Source organism: Cetorhinus maximus, chromosome 9 (genome assembly GCF_964194155.1).
Source record: "Cetorhinus maximus chromosome 9, sCetMax3.hap1.1, whole genome shotgun sequence".
Lineage (NCBI taxonomy): Eukaryota > Metazoa > Chordata > Chondrichthyes > Lamniformes > Cetorhinidae > Cetorhinus > Cetorhinus maximus.
The window spans coordinates 104,268,470-104,294,242 of NC_135887.1; the positions used below are offsets into that span (position 1 = coordinate 104,268,470).

The 25,773-nt window shown below is 42.6% G+C and overlaps 2 protein-coding genes across 12 annotated transcripts in view; one reads left to right on the forward strand and one right to left on the reverse strand.

The window, feature by feature from the left end:
* psma1 (proteasome 20S subunit alpha 1) overlaps positions 1-11,886 on the reverse strand; it is a 237,704-nt gene extending 225,818 nt beyond the window's left edge. The window contains exon 1 of the mRNA XM_078549241.1: positions 11,879-11,886. Coding sequence (XP_078405367.1) covers positions 11,879-11,880 — 2 coding nt within the window. The 5' untranslated portion in view covers positions 11,881-11,886. The remainder of the gene's footprint in view (positions 1-11,878) is intronic.
* Positions 1-25,773, forward strand: part of pde3b (phosphodiesterase 3B) — a 259,595-nt gene that overhangs the window by 184,143 nt on the left and 49,679 nt on the right. The window lies entirely within an intron of this gene.

Genomic DNA, 25,773 nt, shown 5'->3' on the forward strand with positions numbered 1-25,773 from the left:
ATTGCATGTTAGTAATATGGACAAAGGGCTAGAGTGAGTGAACGTTGTCTAGTTTTGCAGATGAAACTGAAATTGGTGGCATAGTAAATAATTCTGAGAACCAAACAATGTTGCAAGTGGATAATTATAAAATGGGGGATGTGGCAAGAAACTGGTAGATTGTATTTAATGCCAGTAAAAATATATAAGTATCAAAAATAACAGTGATTACAAAACTTAATGGTCCATTCAGCCTGTGCCATGCAGTTGCGACACCTTGTGCATCACAATAAATGGTTTCTGAGTGGAGAGTATATGTAATCTCCCAGGAGAGGCAAAAAAGCCAATTGTGAAGTTGGATGGAGGAGGAGCAGTGGAAACTGGAAAATTCCTCTCTGACCGGTTGGGGAATTGAAAAGGAATCCAGGAGACCATTCTGGTCCTCATTTTTGTTACTGAGTACCTATTCTTGTAAAAGAGATCTCCACCTGATCCAGAAATAGGTCCAGAGGTTGCTTGAAGGCATTCAGTGACTGCAGAAGCCAGCACCCTCACCCACAAGCCCACTATTTTTCTGGGAAAATAAAACATCCTGATTGTAAACTATCCCTCCTCATCCTTCTCAACTTGTCTGCAACCTTAGCCAACGTTGACCTCCATCCTCCTCCAACATCTCTCCTCTGGCAGTTACGGGCCAGTTGAACAATCATCCAGAACAAAATTAGTTGGAAAAGCATAAGCTAATAAAGTTAAGTTGGTACAGATTTATTAAAATGTTTTTCTAACTTGAAATAAATGGTTTGAGTTCTTTATTGAGGAAATGTAGCGGGTTGATGAGGATAGTGCGGTTGCTGCATTTGACAAAGTACAAAATAGATGTGTTTGGAAAAAGAAAACCCACAGGATTAAACAGGCAGTGGTGTATGGATACGAAATTGATTAAGGGATGGAAAGCAGAGAGTGGTTCGTGAACAGTTGGTTTTCAGTCTGGAGGGATATGCAGAGTGTTGCTCTCAAGGGACTAGTATTAAGTATTAGGAGTAATGATCTTTTTGCTATATTTTAATGACTTGTTTAAGGACTTGGTATATAGGGCATAATTTTAAAGGATGCAGATGACAAACTGAGAAATGTAGTAAACATTTAGGACAAGAGTAACAGATTTCACAGGTTACATAAACAGGCCAAATGATCAGATACTTGATGGATCAAATTTAATGCAGAGAACTGTGAAGTGGTGCATTTTGATAGACTCTGGAGAGTCAATGTGAACAAAATGGTACAAAGTTCAAAAGGGTGCAGGAACAGAGACCTCGGGGTTTTATTCTTCACAAATTGTTGAACATGGCAGGCAGGTTTGCTTTTAATTCTTTCATGGGATGTGGGCATCGCTGGCAAGGCTAGAATTTGTTGCCCATTCTAAAAAGCCCTTGAACTGAGTGATGTGCTTGGCTATTTCAGAGGGCAGTTAAGAGTCAGCCACATTGCTGTGTGCCTAGAGTCACATGTAGGCCAGACCAGGTCATGATAACAGCTTTCCTTCCTTTTAAGGACATTAGTGAACCAAATGGATTATTACAATTGATAATTTCATGGTTGCCGTTACTGAGACTAGCTTTCAATTTTATTTTATTAATGTAATTAAATCCATTAGCCTGGGCCTTTGGATTACAAGTTCAGTGACATTACCACTACACCACTGTCTCCCCTTGGTTGAGGAAGTAGTTAAAAAGGCATGCGATGAAGTTAGGCTTTATAAATAGGGGCATAGAGAACAAAAGCAAGGAAGTTATGATGAATCTTTATAAAACATGGGCTTGGTCTCAAGTGGAGTATTGTGTCCACTGCTGGGCACCACACTTTCTGAAGATTGTGAAGGTCTTATGGTGAAGAAAAGATTTACGAAAATTTTTCCAGAGATGAAGGACTTCTGTTTGGAGGGTAGATTGGAGAAACTGGTGGTGTTCTCATGGGAGAATAGAAAATTGAGAGGAGATTTGAAAGAATTGTCCAGAATCATCAGGGGTCAGGCAGAGTAGATCGAGAGAAACTTTTCCTTTTGGCAGATAGGTCAGAGAATCAGAGGACATAGATTTAAGTGTTTGGCAAAAGAACCAAAACTTTTTTTTGGAGTAAGTGGTTAGGATTGGGAAGCACTGCCTGAGGATGTGTTGGAGGCAGATTCAATTGTGGCTTTCAAAAAAGAATTGGATAAGCACCTGAAGATAAAAAAATTGGCTTCATTACAGGGAAAGGACAGAAGTGGGGCCTAGCTGAATTGGTCTTGCAGAGAGTTGGTGTTAATTCGGCTAACAGAATGGGCTTCTTCTGTTCTCCAGCCTTTGTGTGATTCTATGAACACAAATCTTTGAATATGGCAGAATAAGTTGAAAGTCTATTACGAATGCTTGGCTCTATTAATAGAGGCATAGACTACAAAAACAAATAATTTATGCTAAATCCAAGATGCAGAAGAGATTTTCAAAAATGATGAGATTTAAATTCATTTTCTGGATCATTAGCTCAGACTTTGGACGACTACCGTAGCAAAATAACACCACACTCCCTATGTGAGAATGGAGGGGAGCAGAGCAGCAAGAGCTTGGCCTTGTGGAACACATGAGCTTACAGAGGGGTGGAGAAGATAGAGAAACTGCAGAATGATGGATTGAGACAGTTGTGGGGAGATGAGCAAGGTACAGGAGTTGATATCAGGAGAGCAGCAGTACCAATAGTTTTAAACTTGGATATTAAGAGTTCCCTCAGTTACTTGAGGTAAAAGCAGATGGGACAGGCAAAGAGGTTTGGTGAGGCACATCCTACCCCTCGAATCTTCCCAGACCCCAACTCTCAGATAAATTGAGTTTTCAGCCAGCTCTGCGAAGGATTTCCAAAATAAACTGCCCCTTTGACTCTTTCACTAATTCATTCAGAGCTTTGGAGGTTATTTGCATACATTGTATCTCACAAACAGAAATTTGATGATATTGAAGATTCATTTGTGTTTACTATATTCTAAGGGGAATTTTTCCAAGTACAAATTCTGCATGTAGAATTTTTTTTAGTGACAAATCCTATGTTCCTAAATCCCACAAACCTGAGAGACCTTATTGATTGGACACAAATGTACTTTTAAAATTTTTGCTACATGGGAAGTGCATTTCCTCCCACAAAGATTGTTCACACATCAGGTTCAGGTTTCTCAGCAGTGTCCAAACTGCTAAGTTACAAAATCAACAAAACTTTATTGTAATGGACTGAATCATTACATAGCTCAGCAAGGTAACAATTTCACTTAATTTCGCTAGGAATTCATTAATTATTACCATTTTGCCTTCATTATATGACTTTAATTTTTATCAAGTTACAACATGATTAATTCTTAAGAGCTTGTAGTATACTTGCACTGATTCAACTTTACCATGCTTACAATTGTTATGAGATTGACTGTTTTCTTGTAGCTTTTGTGACATCCAAAATGGATCTGTGATAGCAATAGAAAGTTTGACACACTGTATACCAACATCTGAAGTCTAGTTAGTGTAAAGCGCAAATGCATGGTAGAAGCAGGAAAAAGTGGTTGAGAACAAAACTGGAGTGCAAAAATTGTAATGATGGGGTGAAGGCTCTCTGTTTTTGTTTGACCTACAGAGATGATTGATTTCAAAAAAGGGGATCCTGAAAATTAAACCTAATAAATAGTGGGGGCTCTCCAGGGGTGGCGTTAGGATCACTGTTTTTCTTGATCTATATTAATGTTCTAGACATGGGTGTGCAGAGCACAATTTCAAAATTTGCAGATGACACAAAACTTGCAAGTATTGTAAAATGTGAGGAGCACAGTGATAGGCTGGTACAATGGACAGACACGTGGCAGCTGATGTAATGCAGACCAGTGTGAAGTGGTACATTTTGATAGGAAGAATGAGGAGAAGCAATATAAAATGAAGGATGCAATTCTAAAAGGGGGTGCAGGATTAGAAGGACCTGGGGGATATATGTGCATAGATCATTGAACATGGCAGGGCAGGTTGAGAAAACAGTTCATAAGGCATACAAGATCCTGAGCTTTATAAGTAGAGGCATAGAGTACAAGAGTAAGGAAATTTTGGTGAGCATTTATAAAACACTGGTTTGGCCTCAACTTGAGATATTGTGTCCAATTCAGGTTACCACACTTTAGGAAGGACGTGAAGGCATTGAAGTGTGCAGATAAGATTTACAAGAATAGTTCCAGAGATGAGGGACTCCAGTTACTTGGACAAATTGGCAAAGCTGGGAATATTGCTGTTGGAGAAGATATGGTTGAAAAGAGATTTGATAGTGGTGTTCTAAATCGTCAAGGGTGTGGACACTGGATCGGGAGAAACTATTCCCATTGATTGAGGGGCCGAGAACCAAAGAACATTGATTTAAGGTGAATGGCCGAAGAACCAAAAGTGGCATGAGGAAATATCTTTTTACGCATCAAGTGACTAGGATCTCCAAGTACTGCGAATTTGTCCAAGTAACTGGAGTCCCTCATCTCTGGAACTATCCTTGTAAATCTTATCTGCACACTCTTCAATGCTTTCACATCCTTCCAAAAGTGGTACCCAGAATTTGCGGAGGAAGGTTCAATCCTGGCTTTCAAAAGGGAATTGGATAATTATCTGAAGAGAAAGATTTGCGGGGCTAAGAGGTACAGGTGCAGAAATGGGACTAACTGAGGTGCTCCCACAGAGAACCAGCATGGACATGACAGGCTGAGTAGCCACCTCCTATGCTGTCGCCATTCTGTGATGCTATAATATGCAAACATTAGGACTGGAAAGTTTCCTTCAGGAACTCAGTTCATTACTTCTTTATGAAATTCTGCCAACATTTGAGCTATGCAAAAGCAATTATGTCTTTCAGTTGTTTAGTACTATGTCTTTCAGAAACATTCAATAGGACTTCACATTTGTGGCAGCCACTTTGAGCTCAGTCAAATGCCAAGGGGGTCAGTAAGATGAACAATGGCATTCTATTTGGTGGTCATTGAGATAGAAATGTTTTCCAAGACACGAATAAAACTGCTGCTCTTGGAATAATGCCCTGGGATATTAAAAACATAACCTTAAACTTTTGAAACATGTTTCTGTGGGGATATTGTATTCTTTCTTTGTTCTGTTAATAAACCTGTTCAAGTGTGCCAAGGTGAAAGGATTTTAACTGCATCAGTTACGGTTATTGTTGGCTGTCCTTGAATGGCAGTATATTGTTTAATTCATTAGCCACTAGCCTTGGTGCATGCTCCTGGCAATGACAGAATTCAGTTCCATCATTTCTGTGATGGCTGACTAAACATTTCCTGCTGTAGTGTTTTGAAACCTGTGCTTTGAATAATGCATTCTACATGGGTTCTATGTTTACTCAGAGAATCAAGACATTGTCAGATTTCCCGTAGATGGGGAGGAAGCAATATCCCTTGTGTGTAGACAAAAATTCCAAGATTTTCAGCTGGATTTTACTACAGCAAGATGTCTGCTTCAGAACAATTAGCAGAAACTTGTGATGCAAGATGTTGAAGTTAATTGATATGAATTACATTGTAACCTCTCAAATCCATAACTCCAAAATCTGGAAACAGCAATTGTCGGGAATTGCACGTGCAACTCCAGGACTGGCCACCTGTGGCGTGACAACAGCGTTAACGTTATGGCCCTGGTGGTGGTTAATGGTATCTCCAGAGCTTTACCAAGCACTACTTTAATGGCCTTTGTCAGGTACAATTATCTCTAAGGTATTCAAGCAGGAGGAGGAGTGGAGATAGAGGAGGATGCAGTCAAAGAGTTTTAAGGTGGTTTTTGAGGATGGGCATAGATATATTTCACACACAGTAATCAGTCCCGAACATACAGACACACGCGCACAGTAATCAGCCCCTAACCCCACTGTTTGGTCTAATTGCCGGTGCCTGTGATGGAGAGTTGTTAACCCGGAGTAAGGAGCCTGTATAGTAGACAGACTGGAGCAGAAATACAACATAGTTTGAAGCCACCACTCAATTTCCCAGCTCAGCCGCATGACCTCCCGGTTTTCCCCGCACTCAGTCAGTCACTGAGTTACGGTTGTCAGCCTCTACATGTGCCAAGTTGGCGCATAAATATCCTGGGCCTGCTGGGTGCTCACTGATAAATGTGTTTTCAAATGTTAAAGAGTGCAGTACTTTGGAAACATGGAAAATGGAGTATTTGGATAAATAAAACAGTATTTATTACTGCTTTAAAATGTTTTGTTCCTGTTTTAGGTCTTGCGTGCTTATTTCTTTCCGGTTCAAGCACTTGTGGTTAGGCATCCTAGCGTTATTCTGAAATCCAGAGAATTCAGAAATCCAGAAATGGCTTGGTCCCAAGCATTCTGTACTAGGGAGGTTATAGTGAGGTATTATAAATTCTCCTCTGAAGTGCCTTAGAATACAAAGATAAAAGCAAAATATGGCGGATGCTGGAAATCTGAAACAAAAACAGAAAATGCTGGAAAAACACAGCAGGTCCAGCAGCATCTGTGGAGAGAGAAACAGAGTTAACGTTTCGAGCCCATATGACCCTTCTTCAGACCTAAAGAGAAGTAGAAATGTGATTAAATGTATACTGTTTAAGTGGAGCGGAGCATGTGAAGCTGGACAGAAGGCCAGCAATAGGTTGGGCAAAGGAGAGATTGACAAAGATGTCATGAATAAAAGGGCAAAGGGAGTGTTAATGGTAGTGGTAAGGGATAAAAAAGGTACTGATTGTGGCATAAAGGCAAGAAAGAAGAATGTGTTAATAGCAGAACAGGGGTAAGCACTCTGAAAGAACAACATGGAACAAGTAACAGATGGCTCTTATGGGGCTGGGGTGTGGGAGGGGGCGTTGTTTGGTGGGGGGAAGAAAGGATAAAAGGGGGATAAAACAATGAATAAATTAATAAAAATAAAAGTAAGTGGATAAAAAATAAAAATAATTTTGAAAAAAGGGATTAAAAAGGGGGTGAGGAGAGAGTTCATGGCCTGAAGTTGTTGAACTGAATGTTAAGTCCGGAAGGCTGTAAAGGGCCTCATCGGAAGATGAGGTGCTGTTCCTCCAGTTTGCGTTGGGCTTCACTGGAACGTTGCAGCAGGCCAAGGACGGACATGTGGGCATGAAAGCAGCATGATGGGTTGAAATGGCAAGCAACATGCTTGCAGACAGACTGAAGGTATTTCGCAAAATGATCACTTAGCCTGCGTTTGGTCTCCCCAATGTAGAGGAGACTGCATTGGGAGCAGCGAATGCAGTAGACCAAGTTGAAGGAGGTGTAAGTGAAGTGCTGCTTCACCTGAAAGGAGTGTTTGGGTCCTTGGATGGTGAGGAGGTAAAGGGGCAGGTGTTGCACCTTCTGTGATTGCATGGGAAGGTGCCGTGGGAAGGGGATGAGATGTTGGGGGTGATGGAGGACTGGACCAGGGTGTCCCGGAGGGAACGATCCCTACGGAATGCTGACAGATTGGGTTGAGGGGAAGGTGTGTCTGGTGGTGGCATCATGTTGGACTTGGCGGAGATGGCAGAGGATGATCCTCTGAATGGGGTGAAAAGTGATTGCCTTAGAATACAGCCTTGACACAGATCATTATATCAGAAGTAGTAAGGACATAAAACATGATGAGCAGGCATTGTTCCATGTGCTTGTAGTTTTTTTTTTCAGACCCCAAATATGATTTGAATGAAACCTTATGAATCCATGCATATGCCAGCAAATTACTCTCAGAGACTGTTGTATTGTTTCAACCAGCTATTTCTAGCTTTCTCATTATTAAAGTTCAAACTGGTTTATGGTGCTGTGGCAATACCTGTACATGTACTGAACTTCTATCAGATGGAACAAAGGTTCTGATTTTCAATGCAACACGTCCTGCTCACTAACAGCTAAGCAGCTTTAAGAAATAATGTACAGTGAAGGGCAGTATTTTAGCATGTGAGCAATGGCAGTTTTACTTATGGTCTGATTATAAATATATGATTTTTGTATTTCATAACACCCACTGCATTTGTATGACTGAGTGGCACCAAGCAGCAATCGTCATCTTTACTGTAAGTTATGAGAACAGAGATGAAGCCACTGGTCCATAATTTGCAGTTAAAATTGAAGTGAAGCCAGTAGCTCTCATCATTATTCATGCGCAAAAGCTGCAGCAACTTCAGATGAGGACTGATGCACTGTTAAATGCAAAAATCTAAAAGTTTCTGTTTGAGATCCAGCACTCCCCCATTGGCTTCGTAAAAATAGCATTTCCCTCCCTCATCACTGAAATGCATTGAATGATGTGATGTTGCTGTACTTGCATGGTAGGTATAAACTAGATACTGAAAGCTAGAGTTACTGTGAAGTGATGTAAGGAACAAGTTTTTTTTGAGCCATTTAAGGTCTGCACATATTTAATTATGCCAGGGTTAGCTGTCAGAGATTCTTTTAACAATGTGCTAAATGTCCGTTACTTCCAATTAACCTCTCTGGCATTGAAAGTGAACTATTACAAGAGTGGAGCCTTATTCAGGTATTCATTGTTGTTGGATGTTTTTTTAAAAAAGTGACGTTTAAAATTTTTTAAAAAATTCTTTTTGCTTCACCTCTCTTCATTTAATATTTCCTTCCCTCTCTATTTATTTTTCTATACCTGATTTGGCAGTCAATTCACCTGCTTTAATTCACACTTCCTCCTCAGTCAATCTGTTGTTTGGTTTAGTGTGCCAAAGGGAAAACGTATATCTTCAAATGTAAACACAATTAATTGACACTGAATCAATCAGTAAGATAGGTTGAAAGCAATATATATGTATATATAAGCTGCTGGGACCAACCTAAGTTGATGAAATGAATGCATTCAAAACAAAAACCCAAAGTTTTGATGTGTCCTGAATTCTGATGCTGTTGATGACTTAACAGCAAAGCAACAGCAGTGAGCCACAGGATTTTCAGTGATATAACCAATAAGCAGGATGAAGGGTATTCTATGCATGTTGTCTACGTCACTTGATCTGAGTGGTGGAGGGGTACTGATATCAGAAAATTCAGAGAGGGGCAGGGCATAAGCATTGCAGCGCCATTTATCAAGGTGGAACATCAGCCAATATGAAACAAAAACAGAAATACCTGGAAAAACTCAGCAGGTCAGGCAGCATTGGCGGAGAAGAGCAAAGTTGACGTTTCGAGTCCTCACGACCCTTCAACAGAACTAAGTAGAAATAGGAAAGGGGTGAAATATAAGCTGGTTTAAGAGTGGGGGGGGGGGGTGTGGGGGCGGTGTTGTTGGGACAAGCAAGCAGTGATAGGAGGAGATAACCAAAAGATGTCACAGACAAAAGAACAAAGAGGTGTTGAAGATGGTGATATTATCTAAAAGAATGTGCTAATTAAGATTGGAGAGCAGGACAAGCTCCAGTGTCACTGACCTCATCTCCTCTGGAGATCTTCCTTCCACAGCTTCCAACCTGATAGTCGCCCAACCTCGGACGGTCCGTTTCTACCTCCTACCCGAAATCCACAAACAGGACTGTCCCGGCAGACCGATCATGTCAGCCTGTTCCTGCCCCACGGAACTCATTTCTCGCTATCTTGACTCCCTTCTCTCTCCCCTTGTCCAGTCCCTTCCCACCTACATCCGTGATTCCTCTGACACCTTACGTCACATCAACAATTTCCAGTCCCCTGGCCCCAACCGCCTCCTCTTTACCATGGACGTCCAATCCCTCTACACCTCCATCCCCCACCGGGATGGTCTGAGGGCTCTCAGCTTCTTCCTCGAACAGAGGCCCGAACAATCCTCATCCACCACTACTCTCCTCCGTCTGGCTGAACTTGTTCTCACACTCAACAATTTCTCCTTTAACTACTCTCACTTCTTCAAAATAAAAGGTGTGGCTATGGGTACCCGCATGGGCCCCAGCTATGCCTGTCTCTTTATGGGGTATGTGGAACATTCCTTGTTCCAGTCCTATTCCGGCCCCCTCCCACAACTCTTTCTCCGGTACATCGATGATTACTTCGGTGCTGCTTCATGCTCTTGTCGGGACCTGGAATAATTTATTAATTTTGCTTCCAATCTCCACCCCTCCATCACTTTCACATGGTCCATCTCTGACACTTCGCTTCCCTTCCTTGATCTCTCTGTCTCAATTTCTGGTGATAGACTGTCCACCAATATCCATTACAGACCTACCGACTCCCACATCTACCTCGACTACAGCTCCTCACACCCCGCTTCCTGTAAGGACTCCATCCCATTCTCTCAGTTCCTTCGCCTCCGTCGCATCTGTTCTGATGATGCTACCTTCAAAAACAGTTCCTCTTTCTTCCTTAACAGAGGTTTTCCACCCACGGTAGTTGACAGAGCCCTCAACCGTGTCCGGCCCATCTCCCACACATCCGCCCTCACACCTTCTCCTCCCTCCCAGAAACATGATAGGGTCTCCTTTGTCCTCACTTATCACCCCACCAGCCTCCGCATTCAAAGGATCATCCTCCTCCATTTCCGCCAACTCCAGCATGATGCCACCACCAAACACATCTTCCCTACACCCCCTCCGGCGGCATTCCGTAGGGATCGTTCCCTCCGGGACACCCTGGTCCACTCCTCCATCGCCCCCTACTCCTCAACCCCCACCTACGGCACCTCCCCACGCAAATGCAAAATATGCAACACCTGCCCCTTCACTTCCTCTCTCCTCACCGTCCAAGGGCCCAAACACTCCTTTCAAGTGAAGCAGCATTTCACTTGCATTTCCCCAACTTAGTCTACTGCATTCGTTGCTCCCAATGCGGTTTCCTCTACATTGGAGAGACCAAACGCAGGCTGGGTGACCGCTTTGCAGAACACCTTCGGTCTGTCCGCAAGCATGACCCAGACCTCCCTGTTGCTTGCCATTTTAACACTCCACCCTGCTCTCTTGCCCACATCTCTGTCCTTGGCTTGCTGCATTGTTCCAGTGAAGCTCAACGCAAACTGGAGGAACAGCACCTCACCTTCCGACTAGGCACTTTACAGCCTTCCGGACTGAATATTGAGTTCAAGAACTTTAGATCTTGAACTCCCTTCTCCATCCCCACCCCCTTTCTGTTTCTTCCCCCTCCCTTTTGTTTTTTCCAATAATTCATATAGATTTTTCTTTTCCCACCTATTTCCATTATTTTTAAATGTATTCCACCCATGGTTTATTTCACCCCACCCCCACTAGAGCTACCTTACTTGTCCTGCTCTCCAATCTTAATTGGCACATTCTTTTAGATAATATCACTACCTTCAACACCTCTTTGTTCTTTTGTCTGTGACATCTTTTGGTTATCTCCTCCTATCACTGCTTGCTTGTCCCAACAACCACCCCCCCACCCCCCACCCTTAAACCAGCTTATATTTCACCCCTTTCCTATTTCTACTTAGTTCTGTTGAAGGGTCGTGAGGACTCGAAACGTCAACTTTGCTCTTCTCCGCCGATGCTGCCAGACCTGCTGAGTTTTTCCAGGTATTTCTGTTTTTGTTTTGGATTTCCAGCATCCGCAGTTTTTTGTTTTTATCAGCCAATATGAGTGGGAAGGAGAGCTGAAAGGCAGTTGGTGGAGAGGATTACTAATAAACGGCAAAATGAAGCTGGTTAATGCAGGGGTAGCCTCTAAGGAGGATGTGTCAGGGTATGGTTAGGGGACAAATTGAACAATCATCAGACAGTGGGTAGGATTGTAGAAAAAATTTAGCCGATGGGAAGGAGAGAGGGGATTAGGAGGGGCCAACAGGCTTGTGCAATCCATAATTTATTGCTCACTCATGATTGCTGCCCAGTTGGTAGGAAGGTGAGATGGCAGCTAGTGATGTCAGGTTGATAGCTGGAGGGATAGGGGAGGTGCAGGCACACAGTTGGGAATAGTTATTTTGCTGCTTGCTTTAATTACAACTTTTTCAGTTTCAAGGTCTACTGTAATTTCTACATACTTGTACTTGCTATCTTTCAAAGAACAGAGTGCATGCTGCTGCATTTGCACTGATTCCCAGATGTTTCAACTTCATACCTCTCGACCACGTTAGGGTCACCAACCTCCAGCCATCCATTTTCACAAGTATTATTCCTTCGGGGTCCTTTTACAGCTCACTTTGAATTCGCCTTGGGTTTTCAAACTTGAATTGTTGGTTCCAGCTGCAGTCAGTCGTTCATATTGGATTCAGCTGCTAATTTTTCAATAAAAATGGATTCCCATTGACTGACACTTTTGGTGCTTAGTTTGAGGATTCATTTGAGTTGCCGCATTGGCTGTCATGTCTTGAAAGGATCTTGCGAATCAAGTTGGAGAACAAAAGAACAAACATGAATAGTCTCCAAGACACAGGCATGCACAAGTACAGATAACCATGATAATCTCACATTAGCTAAAATGGATGGGACATGTCCTCAGAAATGGAACGAAAACCAACAATCCTCCAACACCACTTCTACAAACCAACAACTGATGTCCTCACTGTGGGAGAGCCTGCAGGGCTAGGATTTGGCTCATAAGCCACATGCAAATCCTCACCTAACACACTAACATCTCATTTCCACCAGCCACATGGAAGGAAGAATCATCCTCCCTCAAGCGACTGCTGGTGATGGGCTATCATGTAAAGTTAGCTGGTGCTCCATTGTTACCAGTAAATAATGGAACATCACTGAACACAAGTTGTATTTAATACAGGGGAAAAACTACAGAAAGCTTGAAGGAGGCCAATATTCTCAGCCTCAGCATCACTGCAGGAGTTCCCCGAGCAGCGTTCTCAACCCAACAATCTGCAGTTGCTTCATCAATGACCTTCCCTCCATCATAACGTCAGGAGTGGGATGTTCACTGATGATGGCAGTGTTCAATACCATATGTAACTGTTCAGATACTGCAGCAAGACCTGACAGCATTCCGGTTTGGGCCGATAAGTGGCAAGTAACGTTTGCGCCACACAGCTGGCGGGCAATGACCACCTCCAACAAGAGAGAATCTAACCATTTCCTCTTGACATTCAACGGCATCACTGTATCCCCCACCATCGCCATCCAGAGCAGGGGCTTCCAGTGGAGTTGCAGAAAGAGATTAGATGTACACGATCAACCACACTACCAGATTTTGAGACTGTCGCAACAAGCATGCCCAAGTGTCTCATTAGACCTAGTGAGTAAGATAACCTTTTCATAAGATAGTTTAAATAGTGAAGGTTACTACCCTGCTGTTGTGATTTATATTGGTACTGCTACTGCCTCTCCACCCCCTAGAACTAGAAGTAACATTGACTAAATATTATTTTATAGGCAACTTATACTTTAAACTACAGAAAAGAACTTGCCCCATTAACTTTTATCACAACCGAAAATCCCATGCTATGGCTATTCACACTTCATACTGTCTCTTAGGGAGACATTCTATTCTTCTAGATCCAGTCCAAAGAGATTCTTAGCTCCTAAGGGTTTACTTCTGATCTTTTCCCTTCCCAGCCTGGTGATGTTTAAACCCAGGGCTGTCTTTCACATTGGGAGCTTTCCTGATGATTCTCCTTCTAGCTCAAGCTAGGTGTATCTTCCAGCTTCATTTTAAATCCTCACAAATTTGGTCTTTTAAATCAGAGTGCGAGCTCCCACCTGCATTCCTAAACTGAACGGTAGAGACTTGCCCTCTCTATCTGTTCCCTCTTTCTCGGATCCTGGCAGACTGTTTCCATCTGTGAGGTTCAGTGATAATTTTAGGAGAACTTGCAACCTGATCACTCAGTTCCTAAGGATGCTCTCCCTCCCAAAGCTACCCCATGCCAACGTGAATCACATGGACCTAGTATCCAGGTAAAAATGCTAATTATCCTTCAGACTCTCATCTTCATTCTATCTACAGATTAAATAGGCAGCAAAAGTATAACCATTTAAAAAGCCTGATGTGTTCAACACCTGCCTGGGACTTTGGAGGCTAACAGCCTATCCACTGTCAGCAAAGATACTCCTGCCATTGTCTACAAATGTGAACACCTTGCACCTTCTTCTGAATAAAACAACATGGGCCCCCTTCAATCTTCAACAGTCAAACCACCCAGGTTTTTAGTCAGCAGAATTTAGAACAGGTCACATGGCCTCCTTCATTTCTATACTAGAACACAGCCTCGAAACATAACAATCTTATAAAACCTCACATTATAACATAGAACTGTGATAGGATAGTCTCCACTTGTTTGGATGACTGCAGCTCCAACAAAAGTCAAGAAGCTCAACACAATCCAGGACAAAGCAGTCCACATGGTTCACACCTCATTCATCACTGGCAACAGTGTGCATTATCTGAGAGATGCACTGTTCCTTCAACAGCAGGCTCCAAACCCGCGATCTGATATAAAAGCAAAATACTGCAGATGCTGGAAATCTGAAACAAAAACCAAGTGCTGGAAAAACTGAGCAGGTCTGACAGCATCTGTGGAAAGAGAAACAAAGTTGACGTTTCGAGGCGTTATGACCCTTCTTCAGAAGCTCTAGCTGAAGCTCCCGACTGGGAGTTGCCCCGGGAGTCCTCAACATTGAGTCCCGATCCCATGTAGTTTCATGGCATCAGATCAAACATGGGCAAGGAAACCTCCTGATTACCACGTAACGCCCTCCCTCAGCTGATGAATCAGTGTTCCTCCGTTTTTAACACCACTTGGAGGAAGCACTGAGGGTGGCAAGGACACAATGTACTCTGGATGGGGGACTTCAATGTCCATCACCAAGAGTAGCTCAGTAGCACCACTACTGACTGAGCTGGCTGAGTCCTAAAGGACATAGCTGCTAAACTGGGTCTGCGGCAGGTGGTGAGGGAACCAACAAGAGAGAAAAACATACTTGACCGCATCCTCACCAACCTGCCTGCCACAGATGCATCTGTCCATGACAGTTTCAGTAGTATCAGACAGTCCCCACGGTTGCTGTGGAGACTAAGTCCCAACTTCACATTGAGGAGGGCCACTCGGCTCCTGACCTAATTACTGCCTTGTTTCAAACATAGACGAAAGAGCTGAACTGCAGAGGTTAGGTGAGAGTGACTGCCCTTGACATCAAGGCAGCGTTTGACCCGAGTGTGGCGTCAAGGAGCCCTAACAAAACTGGGGTCAGTGGGAATCGGGGAAAACTCTTCCACTGGTTGGAGTCATACCTAGCACAAAGGAAGGTGGTTGTGGTTGTTGGAGGTCAATCATCTCCGCTCCAGGACATCATCACAGGAGTTCCTCAGGGTAGTGTCCTCAGTCCAAACATCTTCAGCTGCTTCATCTATGACCACCCTTCCATCATAAGTCAGAAGTGGGGATATTCGCTGATGATTACAGTGTTCAGCACTATTTGTGACTTCTCAAACACTGAAGCAGTCCATGTCCAAATGCAGCAAGGCCGAGACAATATCCAGGCTTGGGCTGACTAGTGGCAAGCAACATTCACGCTGCACAATAGCCAGGCAATGACCATCTCCAACAAGAGAGAATCCAACCAACTTCCCTTGACATCCAATGGCATTACCATCGCTGAACCCCCCCACTATCAACATCCTGGGGTTACCATTGATCGAAACTGAACTGGACTAGCCATATAAATACTGTGGCTACAAGAGCAGGTCAGAGGCTAGGAATCCTGTGGCGTGTAGCTCACGTAATTCCCCAAAGCCTGTCCACGATCTACAAGGCACAAGCCAGGAGTGTGATGGAATACTCTTCACTTGCATGGATGAGTGCAACTCCAACAACACTCAAGAAGCTTGACACCATCCAGGACAAAGCAGCTTGCTTGATTGGCAACCCATCCACAAATGTTCACTTTCTCCATCACTGACGCACAGTGTGTACCATCTACAAATACACTGCAGGAACTCACCATGCCTCCTTGGATGGCACCTTCCAAACCCACGACCACTACCATCTAGAAGGACAAGGGCAGCAGACACATGGGATCCCTACCACCTCGAAGTTCCCCTCCAAGCCACATACCATCATGATTTGGAAATATATCGCCGTTCCTTCACTGTTGCTGGGTCAAAATTCTGGTGCTCCCTCCCTTACAGCACTGTGGATGTACCTACATCACTTCGACTGCAGTGGTTCAAAGAACGCAGCTCACCGCCGTCTTCTCAAAGGCAATTACGGATGGGCAATAAATGCTGGCCTAGCCAGCGATGTCCACGTCCCGTGAAAGAATAAGAAGAAAAGGTCCTTGGTCAGACCCTAGGTTGTGGGTGGGTGGGGGTTGGTGGGGAGATCCAATTAAACCAATAATGTTTTGTTTAAAGCTGACAAAAAGTTTGAGATTTGAGGTGCTTACTGAGTCAATCAAGCCACAAGATTCCACGGATTTGGAACAAGCAAAAATAAACTTTAAAAAACAAGCTTTGGAAGATAAAACAATTTACAATATCTGTCCTGTACTCTAACCTTCAGGGTAAGTATAAGCTACGTGTGAATTAACAGGCAAATTGTGGTCGAGCACACCATACTACAAAATAAATGACAGATGCGACCAAATCTGATTCCATAGATTTCTCAACCCACCCAGACATTTGTCACACTGTGAGCTAACCGATCTCGCTCATCTTTCTCACAAAGGTTTCCAATCTCCACCTTTGAAGATCTCGCCTTGGATTTCTCTCCAAAGGATACTCCCACTTGTACAGCTTCAGCAGTGACCCACCTTCAGGGTTTCAGTCTTGCAGTCCGAGATTCCATTCCCCCCTGGATTTCTGAGTACACTCAAGCATCCTCTTACAAGCACAATTTCAGACCTTTGGCCGTGCTAAGCAGAACACCATTGTTCCAAAGGGGTACTTTTGTCCCAATGGCCCAAAGCACAGAGTCACCAACTTCAGCTGCTATCACGGATCTTCAGGGCTTCTCACATGCCCCTTGGCGTAAAGTCTGCTCTCTGCAGTGTTTTCTTTAATTTGGAGCCTATTTCTCTGCTCCTTTATTTTAACTTAATGGGACATGTTTCTGTCCCCAATCTTTATCCCTTACAAGGGACTTCCTTTTGGGGTCTTTCTCTGTCCCCATCCCTGGTTTGGTAGCTCTCCTTGTCCCCCTCCTGTGTCCTGCTCCCTTGACCCTCGCTTAACAAAGGCGCTCCATACCCGGTCACCTGATCTGTCCTTTCACGCCATTTTTCTTCCTTTTGTTCAGGTGCGCAGGGCCAGTCCTCGGCCTGAAGAACGTAAAATATCCGGACTGCGCATGTGCGGTCAGTTCCTGGATGGCGCATAAGCGAAATGCCCGACGTTCGTCGGGAATCACTGTTCCCGACCTGCGAACTCAGCAAGGCAAGAATAGGTTTAATCACAACAGTCTCTAATAACAATGCAGAAGCGCATTGTTCAGCCACTCGGAGGTAAATGGCCACTGATCTTGGAGCATAGAAATTCTCTCGTGTAACACAAGAGTGGGGGCTGGGGTGGGGGGGAAGTGTGGGAGTGGGCGCGGGCAGACGCGCCTCCGATCGGTGTGCCACCATTTTACATGGGCGGGACAATTAAGGCCCGCCCAGCGTGACGTCCGCCAGGAAGTGCTCTGTGTCCCTGTGCAGGTGGGGGGGCGGGGGTTCCCTTAGCTGGGAATGCGCTCTTTTGCGTGTGTGCACAAAAGAGTGCACAAATCTCCCTGAGGCTAAGTGCTGCCTCAGGGAGATCAGCTCTGATTTAAAACTTTGAATAAACATGTTTAAAAGTTTTCCCTGCCATATGCCCTCATGTGACACTGTCACATGAGTTGGGACATGTCCATAAGTTTTATTGAAACCTTTCTTAAAAATTTAAATACCCTCATGAAACCTCATCCCACCCGTGGATGAGGTTTCATGCTTTTTCCGAAGCTCGCTAGGGCTCCTGGCCTGCCCACCAACCTTAAGGTTGGACAGGCAGGTCCATTAACGACCTTAATTAGTTTTTCAGTGGCCTCAATAGGACGTTGACAGGTCGGTGGGCCCGCAGCTCACTCGGCTGTGCCCCCGCCAACCTGAAAATTGAAATGACGCAGGGTGATGTTGGGAGTTCCACCCGACATCATCCCACATCATTTTACGTGTTGGCAAGCGGGCCCTGCTCCCGCTTGCCAACCGGAAGATCCTGCCCTATGAAATTTTGGAAGTATTATTTAGAAGATTTCTATCAAAATGCATTTTTAAAAGTTCTTTACTTCGTTGTTGAAGTATTTTGTTTCTTCCATTGTTGTTTATCATTGTACAATGTACAGGATACATAAAGCCGAGCAGATATTTTTCTTTCAGAAATTGAAACCATTGAAGTAACCAAATGAAAAGGGGGAGAGGTGGGTGTGGAATGACCTTTGTGCCATATCCAGACAAGCTGCTTTTGTATATGGTATTGACGTCAAAATTGCATAAACTCTTGTCACCTTTTGAATTAATTCCTGCCCTTTTGCATGAATTTCATCTTTCTGTGAGCTACACTTAGGCCCTTTGATGTAGCACTGCATGACTGCACAGTCTGTTTCCTGCTTTTACACTAGTTGCAATGGATTCTGCCTTTCATTATTGCAGCAATGGATTATTTCAAATTATTTCGTAAAACTGTGGGAAAAATTAGACTCAACATGTGGCATTTGGGTTGAGAAACTGAAACTGTTGCAGGTTTTGGGATATTGTTTCTAGCAGAAGTTGTATTGTTTATAATAATTTCAAATTTCTGTGATTTATTAGAATATTTTCACCATTGGGTGGTTAATTTTGATGTTCATGAATACACAGCCATTGCTTTGCACAGGCATTGTTGATTTGATTTTATTATACACCACCTTCTGTCTGAGACGATTGTTCGGCTCAACACACATTTCAGCAAACGCTGCCTTCATATACAGTAGTAAATTACCCACCGTTACCCTCAGTTATGAGCAATCATTTGTATTTTTGCTTAATGTTTCTTCATACTTCCACATACCTTTTAAAAGCCAATTATGTTGCACCTCATTCATTTGGTATACTATCCTAGATCAAGCGAAAACCCAATCACTGATTAAAAGTGCAACTAAAGATATGCTGGCTGGACCAGTGCAGGTGACACAGTTTCACTAATAATTAGGTATGAGGATTTGCATTGTTGCTCACTGTCTTCTGTGTTATGTTTGAAGTCATCTAGATTGAATTTTAAGTAACGTACATTAAATATAATTTGGCTTTGCACTAATTGTGTTTTAACAGCATTGTTCAAGCTTTTACATTTGACTGAAAATTCACAGCTTTTGCTGCAGCCTCAATTCTTGAAATGCTCTTGCCATTATTGGATTGGATACCTGTATTCTTCCAACTGAGTTTCTAAATTTGGCCCTATGATTGGCATTGAGATGAAGTAGGAGCTAGGTGCTTCTCCATAGGAGCATTTGAAAGCTTGGACGTTGCTGTCATTTCATCGATATTTCTTACGAGCAACTTGAGTGGTAATGGATGGAGCTAGGAAAAAAGGTTTTCTGCTTGACCTTTGGTTTGAGGAAACAGTTTGTTAATTTAAAGTGAGGAAGATGAAACAATTAATTTTTTCTCAAATTTAATTGAACTGAAATGCCTCGAACTGTACTTTTGAAACATTCACTTAAACAGTAGATAGCCAATCCCAGTGTCCCATAAAACATGATTTAAAAACTCCTAAAAAATCAAGAGGTTTAGTATAAAAACTGAGTTGCTTTTCTTTCAAACACAAACCAGTATAGATTGTCAGTTGGTTTCTAAATTCAGTAGTAGCTGATTTAATTGGTTAGAGTTGTTCATAAAAGCTATATTTATGAATCTAAAAATGCTTTGAAACAACTTTTTAAAAAGCGTTATACCTATTATCTTGTTCTACTTCCCATTCCTCCCACATTGCTGCTCCTCCACCAAATTCCCCCATTCCCCCTTCCTGCCTTTCTCTTCCTCCTGCACTGCTACTCCTCCTCGCCCCGTTCCTCTGGCGTCCCACCCGGTCACCCTCCCCTTCGTGCCCGCCCCCCTGCTCGCCTTCGTGCCCGCCCCCTGCTCCCCTTCGTGCCCGCCCCCCCCTCGCTCCCCTTCGTGTCCGCTCCTCCTCTTCCCCAGTCCTCCCCGGCTCTCCTCGTCCCCGGCCCCCCCCTCACTCCACGGCAGATGACCATACCATTTCAGCCTCTTCCCAGCTTCTTTCTTTGATATTCCCACAGTCTGCACCGACCGTCCGATGCACCGGTTCCTGATCTTGTCCTTTCTCGTAACTCAGCACATCCATCTCAACATTCGCATATTTCCATTTTCTGCTACTACTGACCCCAAGTATTTGAAACTACTCACTTCCTCCAGGTCTTCACTCCTAATCTTTACACCTCCGCTGATCATCTTCCCTAAGCTCAAACTGACGGTCTGTTTATTGGATCTTTGGTCCCTGTTCCAGTTCTTTTCTCCAATTCTCCAAATGCTTAGTCATGTTCTCATCACTCTACCACTTAGTTCAATGTCATCTGCAACCATGATTGGTAATCTGCAATCATTGGCCATGGCACTTCCTGTCTCACTTGCTCAGAACATAGAAACATAGAAAACAGGAGCAGGAGTAGGCCATTCAGCCCTTCGAGCCTGCTCCACCATTCATTATGATCATGGCTGATCATCTAACTTAGCCTGCTTCCGCTTTCTCCCCATATCCTTTGATCCCTTTTGCCCTAAGAGCTATATCTAACTCCTTCTTGAAAACATAAAATGTTTTGGCCTCAACTACTTTCTGTGATAGTGAATTCCACAGGCTCACCACTCCCTGGGTGAAGAAATTTCTCCTCATCAGTCCTAAATGGTCTACCCCGTATCCTCAGACTGTGACCCCTGGTTCTGGTCTCCTCCACCATCGAGAACATCATTCCTGCATCTACCCTCTCTAGTCATGTTAGAATTTTATAGGTTTCTGTGAGATCCCCCCCTCATTCTTCTGAACTCCAGCAAATATAATCCTAATCGACTCAATCTCTCCTCATATGTCAGTCCCGCCATCCCAGGAATCAGTCTGGTAAACCTTTGCTGCATTCCCTCTATAACAAGAACATTCTTCCTCAGATGAGGAGACCAAAACTGCACACAATATTCCAGGTGTGGTCTCACTAAGGCCTTGTATAACTGCAGCAAGACATCCCTGCTCCTGTACTCGAATCCTCTTACTATGAAGGCCAACATACTATTTGCCTTCTTTACCACCTGCTGCACCTGCATGCTTACCTTCAGCGACTGGTGTACGAGGACACCCAGGTCTCGTTGCACATTCCCCTCTCTCAATTTATAGCCATTCAGATAATAATCTGCCTTCCTGTTTTTGCTACCAAAGTGGATAATCTCAAATTTATCCACGTTATACTGCATCTACCATTCATTTGCCCACTCACTCAGCTTGTCCAAATCACACTGAAGAATCTCTGCATCCTCCTCACAGCTCACCCTCCCACCCAGCTTTGTGTCATCTGCAAATTTGGAGATATTACATTTAATTCCCTCATCTAAATCATTAATATATATTGTGAATAGCTGGAATTCCCGATTGCTCCTGAAGCAAAAACTCTACCCTATTTATGTTATTAACTATAATTTATATTCATCTTCTAATTTGAAATATTTGAAGTCTGAGAAAATCCAAATGTGACGTTTGGTTTCAGAACGTCTAACTACCAATATTCTCCCTTATTACAAAATCTTAGAATTGTTACAGTGCAGAAGGAGGCCATTTGGCCTATTGTGTCTGCACCAGCTCTGCAAAAGAGCACTGTGACTCAGTGCCTTTTTCCCATAACCCTGCACATTGTTTCTATTTAAATAATCATCTAAAGCCCTCTTGAAAGCCTAGATTGAACCTGCCTCTACCACATTTCCAGGCAGTGCATTCCAGACCTGAACCACTAGCTTCTTTTGCAAATCACTAAATCTGTTCCCCCTCATTCTCGATCCTTTTACGAGTGGGAACAGTTTCTCTCTATCTACTCTGTCCAGCCCCCTCATGATTTTGAATGCCTCTACCAAATCTCCTCTTAGCCTTCTCCTTGCCAAGGAGAACAGTCCCAACTTTTCCAATCTATCTTCATAACTGAAGTTTCTCATCCCTGGAACCATTTTTGTAAACCTCTTCTGCACTCTCTCTAATGCGTTCACATCTTTCGTAAAGTGTGACACCTAGAACTGTACACAATACTCCAGCTGATGTCCTACAGAAGTTCAACATAACCTCCTTGCTCTTGCACTCTATGCCCTTATTAATAAAGCCTAGGATACTGTATGCTTTCTCAACTGCTCTCTCCACCTGTCCTGCCACCTTTAATGACTTGTACACATATACACGCAGGTCCCTCTGCTCCTGCATACCCTTGGGAGTTGTACCCCTTATTTTATACTGTCTGTCCATGTTCGTCTTACCAAAATGAATCAATTTCATGTTCCAATCCAAAATTCTCAAATCGTAAGCAGTAACAGTTGGCAACAGAAACAGCTAATTTTAAATAATGGCATATTCAGCTTACTTACCAGTTCCGTATTTCCCAGTTGTTTGATGTTTCTGAGATTCAGTGGCTTTTCTTCCTAAACATCCATCACAATCAGGAAGAGGAATCTACTTAGCATTTTCTGCATTTCAGCTACACGTGTCTGAACTTTGCCCCTGAGACGCTTGTGGTAGGCCAGGATAGTGAGGTGTTCTTTGGGCGCTAACTCTGCATGGCAAAGGTGATACAAGTGCAAAAGTTTAGCTGCTGGACCTGGCCTAAACATCTCCTTGCCAAAATCCTGAGGTTACAGAACCTTTTTGTGAGAGGCACAATTTGACTTTGGGAAAGATGATGGCATAGTGGTAATGTTACTGGACTCGTAATCCAGAGGCCCAGGCCAATGCTCTGGGGACAGTGGTTCAAATAGCAGCGGGTGGAATTTAAATTCAATTAATGAAAAATATGGAATTGAAGGCTAGCCTCAGTAAAGGCAACCATGAAACTGTCATCAATTGTCGTAAAAACCCATCCGGTTCATGAATATCCTTTAAGGAAGGAAATCTGCCGTCCTTGCCTGTTCCCACCTACTTGTGACTCCAGATTCTAAGCAATGTGGTTGACTCTTAACTGTTCCCAAGGGCAACAAGGGATGGGCAACAAATGCTGGCCTTGCTAGCAATGCTCACACCCCATGGACGAATAAAAAAAATCACGAGAGTTGGCATGTCTGTTTAAATCCCCTAAACTTTTTTTCCTGGACTTCATGGTATGCTTTGTCTGGAGTTTATTGTTTCTTGTACCCTCTTTTGATGTTTTCGGCACTCTTTTTGAGATCACAAGCGCACTATGGTTGAAAATGCAGCTTTTGTGCCTAAAAAATATTTTTATATTTGAAAAGCATGAACTGCTCAGATTGACAGTAACCTGCATGTGTTTGCCTTTGGTTTTCCATTTCATATCCTTTATCAGCTTATGCCTTAGTAATCATTGCCATTGGTCAAATACCTTATTACCACCACAAAACTGTTCATGGTGGAGAGGTCATAAAATGTAATCAACATACCTCAGAAGTTTATTGGATTTTTTTGAGAAATTAACCCAATCATCAAATGAAGATTATCTGTTAGGTTTCAGTTGTGAGGCTTTGCAAAGAAAACTACATTGCAGGAAAATGATGAGCTAAGTGAGTTACACAGCTTAACAAAAGGAAGTGAATAATGATCAATGGAAATGCTTAATTGAGGGAGCAGTGACAAATACAGTTTCAAAGGGTCCCTCTTTTGCGGCTCCCCCTTTTTCATGTTTTAATAATATGAAGGAGGGTATAACTTGCCACATTGTTTGCTGATCATACCAAGTTATATGGCCAGATAATTTACAGAGCTGGATAACTTTTTCAAGTTAAGTGAATTGACTAAGAAGTAGTAGATGTATTTTGCTTTAATTATGAACAGACTTAAGGCAGTGCAAAATAAATTGTCAATCTCTGGAATAGGATTCTATTTGACCAGCTGGAAAAGGAAAAAGTTTAGGATGTGACTATTGAATACTGAAAATCCCAGGTCATTGTGACCATTTTATCATAAGTTGTAACAATGTAATATTAAGCATATAGCTTTGTTAATTCCATAAAACCCTTCAATGAAGCTACATGAGAATTTGGTATGTAATTTTGGCCATCCTGCCTTCAAAAACACCTGGATAATTGGAGAGTTATCAAAAGTACTATAAATTGGGAATTTCAATTTATCAGGAGAGATACGAACTGTACTGTTTCAAAAGAACATTAAAAATAAACATGATTTAGATTTTTGAAACCATTAAATGTGTAAATAATGTGAATAGCAGCTAGCTATTTTACATTTAGATTTCAGAATTAGAGGACATAAGCACAAAATTGGTATGCTTCACATGAAACAAAAATTAGAATTCTTTCCTATCACTAGGTAGTAAATGAATGGAATTGGCTGCTCGCCAAATACTTAATGATTGGTTTTTTTTTTAGAAAAAAAGGTTAAGTACTTCTAAGAACAGATTGAATGTTATACAGACAGGTGCGCATCAAATACTCATTGGAACATCATGATTCCCGAGTTGTGTGGTACATAAATCAGTCACATTTGGATTGTATCTGTCTGGACTGCTAAGTGTGGGTTGTAAAACTAAATACATTTCACAGAGCTTTATCATGGAGATTTGCTTTTATATCTTGCTCTAGAAACTGACATTTTTTAACTGAAAAAATTAAATAACTTTTATTACAGGGTCAAAGCCCTTAATTCAGAATATTTCCAGGGGAGGGGAAAAATCCAACTAAATTTGGTAGCAGTGTATGCCAAGGTTTGGTTTTCAAAAGTCTGTGAACTGCAGAATTTGTCATGGGGCAGGCCAGGAATTAGTAGTGGAGGAGGATAATTCCAAATTGTATTTGAGGGAATTGTAGAGACGGGGAGGTGTGAAACAAGAAAATTTTAAATTTAAGATATTAGGGAACCAGGAACCACTATAGGTCAATGAGAATATGGATGATGGGCAAGTGGGACTTACTGCAGGATAGGATATAGGCAGCAGAGTTTTGTATGAGCTGTTCAGATAAACACTTGTTTTCGAGGTAGAAAACAAAACTTCTGAGAATCCAGTTCCCTCTTGACTCTTAGTTTCGCCCTTTGCCCTTTCCTCATGGTATTTAAGTTGATTCTTTTGAACTATTTATCCACTTATGTTTTGAAAGCTATTTTGAATTGCGCTTCTGCAATTATTTCTGGAAGGACATGCCACATCCAACAAGCCTCTGTGTAAAACTCATTTTTTTTATCCTTAGTTGTAGGGGATTAAGTAATGATGTACTTGATGTCTGTTCAAAAATCTTGCCATACCAAGAGTGTGTACAGCACTGTGGTGGAGGGATCCATCATGTTACTAGAAAAGTAATATTTATTAATTATTGGTGTTTTGTTCTTGAACAAATATCCTTGGGACTCCTAACCTGAGGAACACTTTGGAGTCCCTGTCCTTTATGCCCCCAAGTGGTAAAACATGAGTCTGCAGCATTGATCTTCCAGGTGCAGAAAATCTCAGTTGTGGGTGTGAGCACACACTAAATGGAGACCCATGTGTGCTTTATCCCTGAAAAATTGGAGAACGAGTTGGTTTATGCTGCTCTTATAGATCTCAGAAGTTGGTTTCTCAACAATATTCTTAGATAGTGGTAATATTTCACAAAATTAAATTGAAGTGGAATACTTTTTTGAACAAAAGGAGTTGAGTCTTCCATCAATACATTTTAGTAAATTGGCTGTCATCTTAAATGTCAGTAAGCTGGTTGATTACTAGCTTTGTAT